This window comes from Lynx rufus, unplaced genomic scaffold (assembly GCF_022079265.1).
Source record: "Lynx rufus isolate CCGP_SWC_20201006 ecotype Redwood Valley unplaced genomic scaffold, mLynRuf1.p SCAF_24, whole genome shotgun sequence".
Classification (NCBI taxonomy): domain Eukaryota; kingdom Metazoa; phylum Chordata; class Mammalia; order Carnivora; family Felidae; genus Lynx; species Lynx rufus.
Window position 1 is genome coordinate 11,732,501 of NW_025814839.1, and position 7,060 is coordinate 11,739,560.

General features: G+C 45.1%; 1 protein-coding gene across 1 annotated transcript in view; it reads right to left on the bottom strand.

Annotated features, from left to right (window-relative positions):
* Nucleotides 1–3,772, bottom strand: part of LOC124518288 (2'-5'-oligoadenylate synthase-like protein 2) — a 15,090-nt gene extending 11,318 nt beyond the window's left edge. The window contains exon 1 of the mRNA XM_047088215.1: nucleotides 3,387–3,772. Coding sequence (XP_046944171.1) covers nucleotides 3,387–3,584 — 198 coding nt within the window. The 5' untranslated portion in view covers nucleotides 3,585–3,772. The remainder of the gene's footprint in view (nucleotides 1–3,386) is intronic.
* Nucleotides 3,773–7,060: the final 3,288 nt, after the last annotated feature.

The following is a 7,060-nucleotide window of genomic DNA, read 5'->3' on the forward strand; positions in this document are numbered from 1 at the left end:
TTTTAGCTATAATTTGTGTAAGAGTTTGTAAGAGCCTTACTTCATCTGGGTTGGTGCCAGAAATTACTTGTATAGTTTTTAAAAATCATGGGGCGCCTGGGTGGCTCAGTCGGTTAAGCATCCGACCTCAGCTCAGGTCATGATCTCGCGGTTCGTGGGTTCGAGCCCCACATCAGGCTCTGTGCTGACAGCTTGGAGCCTGCTTCAGATTCTGTGTCTCCCTCTCTCACTCTCTGCCCTTCTCCTGCTTGTGCTCTGTCTCTCTCTCTTTCTCTCAAAAATAAACATTAAAAAAATCATGAGGGGCGTCTGGGTGGCTCAGTCGGTTAAGCATCTGACTTAGGCTCAGGTCACGATCTCACGGTTTGTGAGTTTGAGCCTGTGAGTTCGAGCCCCTTGTCCGGCTCTGTGTTGACAGTTCCGAGCCTGGAGGCTGCTTCTGATTCCGTGCCTCCTTCTCTCTCTGCCCCTCCCCCACTTGTGCTCTGTCTCTCTCTACCAAAAATAAATAAATCAAAAAAAAAAAATTTTTTTTTTAAATCACATGAGGCTGGGGTGCCTGGGTGGCTCAGATGGTTAAGTAGCCGACTTCAGCTCAGGTCATGACCTTGAGGTTCACAGGTTCGAGCCCCACACTGGGCTCTGTGCTGACAGTTCAGAGCCTGGAGCCTGCTTCAGATTCTGTCTCCCTTTCTCTGCCCCTCCCCTGTGCAAGCTCTGTCTCAAAAATAAATAAATGTGAAAAAAAATTTTTTTAATTACGAGGTAATTTTGATCTCAGGTTCCCATGTAGCCTTGATTTTGACACTGGGTTCCTTGACCTGAGGAAACAGAATAGTAAAAGGAAGAATATAGATGTCAAAGGATGGCCGTGATCAAGCACTGCAGGGGGTATCTTTGCAAAAGTTACTGCTGGTCCCAGAAGACTCTCTAGGTCACTCGTGGTAGGAAATCCAATGGTATCAGTACATTTAACTCAAGAAAGTCACAGTACTCTCACCACCATATGGATAGACGGAATCACGAAAACTAGATGCAACTTAGAAAGTCTAGTGCTTACCAAGGTCCAGAAAGGCAGAGAGAAGGAAGTGTTGAATTGGTGCAATGTAACCTCTTCCTTCCTCCTCACATAGAAACAGAAACATTCGTTACCAACGTGTGTCCTTTTTGCAGTTGCTGGTTTACCAGTGTTTATCCAAACAGGGCGTTTAACTCGGTAAACATTCGTTCTAGGTATTTCTGATACAGCTCAAAATACTTGGGACATAGTTATTCCAGGAGTATTGAAACTTCTGGAAATAAAGATCATTGAGAGAACAAGAGGGAAAGGGAAAGTGATTTTTTTCCTTCTTCTTCTTCAAATAGTCTCCACTTGACACATACCCCTAAAAGTGAGAATGGGAACTTCAGGGCAGGGGTATTCGAAGTAACATAAATGGCTGTAGAAAATGCAACGTGCATCTCCAAAGGAAACACAGCACTTTCAAATTCACGGAAGAGCTCTTTTTGCGACATATGTTAAAATACTTGAACACTTTCAAACCCACCCTTCAGAGAATATTGTCCCATTTCTGGTTCTTTTTCTTTTTCTTTTTTTTTTTTTTTTTTTGGTTTTCGGTCCTGAAAGCATACATTACAGTCCCTCCAGGAAATTCAGCTATGTGGAACAGGCAGAGCCCGGCGGTGCAAAGTTTGTATCTTTTTAACTAGAGAGTTTGTAATTCTTGATTTCCATTTTGGAAGCTCCTGCTATGCTGGTGACACCCCTGACTCTTTGGTTTCCACCCTTTATTTAAAGATTCTTTTTTTTTTTTAATTTTTTTTTTTAACGTTTATTTATTTTTGAGACAGAGGGAGACAGAGCATGAAGGGGGGAGGGGCAGAGAGAGAAAGAGACACAGAATCGGAAGCAGGCTCCAGGCTCCGAGCCGTCAGCCCAGAGCCCGACGCGGGGCTCGATCTCACAGACCGCGAGATCGTGACCTGAGCTGAAGTCAGACGCCCAACCGACTGCGCCACCCAGGTGCCCCTAAAGAATCTTAAAAAAAAAAAAAAAATTCCTTAAAGCCGCGGGTCCTTCCTTTGGCAGCCATACCACCCCCAAGGCAAAGCCTGATTTACTTAAGTAAATTTTAGATATATGAAAATTAAGGGAGACCTCACAAAATGGGGTCTGAGGCCAGAGGGGGAGGCCAGCAGGAGGAGCGGGACCACTCAATATCAATTGCAAGAATTGTCAATTACAGACCCCAACAGAATTGTAAACAGACACATCAATTGCAGTGCCCCGCCCCCCCAAAAGATGCACGTTGCATTTTCTGCAAGGAACCGACTACCCCTGCAACTCAGCCAATGAGAAAGTCTCATTACTCTGACCAGCTTTTCCTTCAGAACAATCCCTCCCACCTTCCTCTTCCTTCCGGTAAGTTCCTCGTCTACTTTGCGGTGGGACTTGCTTATTATGGTTTTGCATAGCTGGCCTGTGTTGAGTTGCCATTCTTTGTTTTTCCTGAATAAACTTATTTTGCTGGTAAGGTAATTGGCTACTTTATTATTATTTTTTAGGTTCATAGATAGCTTTCATCTTAGCGAAATTAGCAAAACCTAGCCTGATTGATGGTCAAGGCACTTTTGACTTAGGGTGGTATGTTAAAAGTTGTATTACAATTTAGTACTTTCCAGGAAAAACCATGATATACGTGAGTGTTGAATTACATGGTCAGTCCGTTTAATCCATTAAGTACTCCTAATTGCTAGGTAGATTTTTTTTTTAATATTTATTTATTTTGAGAGAGACAGCAAGCTTAGCCATATTTTTCCTGCCACCCTGGCAACCAGCTTGATCTCAAATAATCATCATCATCCCTTACCATCCTTCAGATTTATAGGATGATTTACTGTTTAAAAGCACTTGTCCACGCGGTAGGGTCCCCTCCCTACAGGGGAAAAAACACCACAAGGTAACCTGGCTATAGGCATATATGACAACATCCCTCACAACCTTGTAACATGAAACCACTCAACCAGACTACACGTTTGTGTGTTACCATATATGGGAGACAAAGAAGTAAAAAATATATGAAAAACTACGCCACGTGGCATTGGGGGCTCACTTCTTCCAGTACGAACCCAACTGATCAGTGACAGCATGAATAAAGTTGCTTCCTGTAAAGAAAAGCCTGGGTGTCACGACTCTCTCTGCGAGAATCCTGCTACACCCACGCTCTAACTCATTTATTCTTTATAACAAATCTAGGTTAAAGACGGGGTGGGGGGTGGGGATAATGAGGCTTCCAGAGATGAAATGACCTCTCCCGCAAGGTCACATGGTTTCCAAGCCCAGGGCTTGGGATTCAAGTCCCCCACTCAAGTTCCCCCTGGCTCACCTTCACCACCTTTAACACCCTGACTTCCTGGTCTAGAACCAGCTCATCATGGAAGCATCGATCCCTGAAGAAACGTTCGATCCTCTGCCAGGCATCCTTCACTTCCTCCTTCCAGTCCCCCTCGGGCTGAAGGCTCCGCTCCACAAAGGCGGACAGCATGTCTGCGGGGGTCTCATACAGGTTCTGGAAGAGCTCCATCTCCAAAGGACCAGGCTGCCCCTTGGGGTAAATTCTCTGGGCTTCTGCCTTGCCCTGTAAGGGGTCTAGCCTTTCTCCGGAAGGCTAAAGGATGGGGGGAACACATTCCATTCCTCCTCTCCTCCTGGGGCGGCCTTGGCCCCAGAGGTGGTTCTTTCCCAGGCCTCGCTCACTGGGTTTGGAAACCGAAAGTGAATCTGCTCAGCTGTAATTTTCTTTCTGTTTTTACGTGATCAGGAAAAAAAAAGGGCTGAGTGTGGGGCCGAGCGCCCTCTGGAGATCACTCACTGACTCTCAGTTTGAGCGTTTCCCAGCGTGCTGGCCTTCCCTGCCCCCCGCCAAGCAGCTGCTGCCTTCTTGAGGGTCCTTTCTCTCTCCCTGCCTCTGTTAATCTTTTCCCTACTCAGGGCCAGTCCCAGGATGAACTGAGCTCTTTCTTTTCTAAGAGCCAAGGTAAACACACCCTTCATTTGCCGTTTTGTTCCTCACATCCAGGCCAACGTCTCCCTTATCCCCAGGGTGTGCAAAAACTTGCCGGGGTCGGTGTTATGAAGTCAAAGCCGCCCTCATCCAAACTCCTTCCCCAAAATGCCAACAAAATGCCAGGAGGATTTTTCTTCTCTTTTTTTTGTTAATGGCAAGGATAAGATTTGGCCATTCATTGAGATCGTAGGTATGGGGCACGTCTGGGGAAGCCATGGCTAGGAGGAGGAGACTGGGTTTTGGAAATACGGATGCTAAGGTGTGGTGAGGGACCAGGAGAAGCTGACTTCTGGATGCACGGGCCACTCCAGGTTTTGTGGGAGGGAGAAAAGCATGCAAAGTGCCAAGCCCAGAGTCGGCAACACAGGGTCTGATGTGTCCACAGTACTGTGGATCTTTTTTCTTTCTTTCTTTCTTTCTTTCTTTCTTTCTTTCTTTGCCACTCTTATTCCCTCTTGTCCACGGAAAGTATTTTTCCATTCTTACACATTTTAATTAAAAAAAATAAGGCATCCCATCTGTAGCAGGATCAACCATTTACTACTTTTCCAGCCTCCTAGTTTTCCAGCAAGAGGCAGTACAGTGCAATGAGAATCAAGATTTACAAACGTGGGATTAATTTTAATATTCCCTGAACTTTGTCCTCTTCTATTATTCAATCTGCCAACTCAGATTACCCTAAGGGGTTCGAGTCCACTATTATTTTCTTCTTACTACTTCTAAAGGAAGAATTCACTGAGTGGAGAGAATTTCAGGTGATTATGCATATAAAGCACTCAGCATAGTGCCTGGCATTACATTAATAAGCAATACATTAATGTTAGTAATCATTTGATCCATAAGAGTAAGCCAGCTTGGTGCCCAGTTCAATCCCAAAGCACTTTTATTTACCCTGACTTTTCCCCTAAGCCGCTCAGAACCCCTGGCCATCAATGCCAATGTTTAATTAATTAGGGATAAGAAACATTACAATAGCCAACAGTTTTGGTGCATCCTCCAGTGTCTAAGCACTTCAGCTTCTTTAATACTTTCATTTTTTTTAAGTTTATTTATTTATTTGTTTTGAGGAGGCGGGGGGAGAGGCAGAGAGAGAATCCCAAGTAGGCCCCATGCTGTCAGCACAGAGCCAGATGTGGGTCTTGAACTCACAACTGTGAGATCATACAAGAGTTGGGTGCTCAACCTACTGAGCCACTCAGGCTCCCCGCAGCTTATACCTTTCTTTCTTTCTTCCTTTCTTTCTAGACAGAGCATGAGTGGGAGAGGGGCAGAGAGAGAAGGAAACACAGAATCCGAAGCAAGCTCCAGGCTCAGAGCTGTCAGCACAGAGCCCGATGCGGGGCTCGAACTCACAAAGCGCGAGATCATGACCTGACCTGAAGTCACAGGCTTAACCAACTGGGCCACCCCTGTTTAATCCTTTTAAACGAAGCTAGTGACACTCTTTGTGGAAAGGGTTCAGGGTTCCTGCCAAGGAACAGCCTTCCTCTCGCAACACCTGCATCCCTCCTTGAGACCAGAGGGGGCGCGGGAGGAGCGGGTCAGCATCCCTCCGGGAGGCGGGCGGCTCCGGTTGGACGCCCTGCTGAAGGTGAGCACATTTTGGATATGCGTTTTCATTTCTCGAGTGTATACTGGGTCACACCGTAACACTGTTTCACTATTTGACCGCCCATCTGCCAGACTGTTTTCCAAAGCGGCTGCACCATTTCCTGGACGATCGATCGTTGTGGGCTGTGATTGCTCGCCATCCTCTCCAACACTTGACGCTCATCTGTTCTTTCGATGATAAGTCACCCTCTGGTGGTTGTGAGGTGATACCTCACTGTGGTTCTGATTTGTCTTTTTCTGATGGCTAACGATGTTGGACATCTTTTCATATGATTGATGTCAATTTCTGTATCTTCTTTGAGGAGATTGTTCAGTTCATTTGTCTTTTTTTTTTTCTTTTACAAAGATGCCTTTTATAGTATAGGGTTCCTGACACTTCCTTCTTTCTCCTCCTAAATCCACTTATCCATTCTTTTATATTCCATATTGTATCATCCTGGGTCTGAACGTGAAATTCCTTTTTTATTTACAGGTCACTTTGTTATCATAATCCTTTACTAGCTTGGATTGCGATTTAAAAAAATTGAAGTCTTTTTTTTTTTTTTTAATTTTTTTTTCAATGTTTTTTTATTTATTTTTGGGACAGAGAGAGACAGAGCATGAACGGGGGAGGGGCAGAGAGAGAGGGGGACACAGAATCGGAAACAGGCTCCAGGCTCTGAGCCATCAGCCCAGAGCCCGACGCGGGGCTCGAACCCACGGACCGCGAGATCGTGACCTGGCTGAAGTCGGACGCTTAACCGACTGCGCCACCCAGGCGCCCCTGAAGTCTTTTTATAATTGAATCATAGTAGTTCTTTATTCTAGATACAGGTTTCTTATCAGATGCATGATTTTCAAATTTGTCTCTATATTGTGGCTTGTTTTTTTCACTTTTTAAATCATGTCCTTTAAACCGCAAGAGTATTAAATTTTGCTAATGTCCAATTTATGCATAATGGAGTCTTACTAGTTAGAAATTATATAGACCTTAAGTCACATCCTCATCCATATTTTGGTTCTGTAAATTAAAAGCCAACTGTGAAAGGATCAGGGAAAGATTTAGATTAGTTCTAGATCAGAAAAAGTTCATCGGGGGTGCCTGGCTGGCTCAGTCAGTAGAGCACAGGACTCTTGATCTCAGGGTTGTGAGTTTGAGACCCACGTTGGGTGTAGAGCTTAGTTGGAAATGAAGTCTTCAAAAAAAAAAAAAAAGTTCATCGGGAACATGTCATTCCCCTGCGGAAATCCTCCGGTGGCTTCCTACCTCCTCGTCTGTGGTTAAAGTTCAGGCTTCTTCGTGGGGCTGTGGACCAAGGTGTCTCCGATTTCAGCCTGCCTCGTCTCTCATTACTCTCCTACCTGTGTTTTCATCGTTGCTGCCACTTCCCCAAACATCCCAG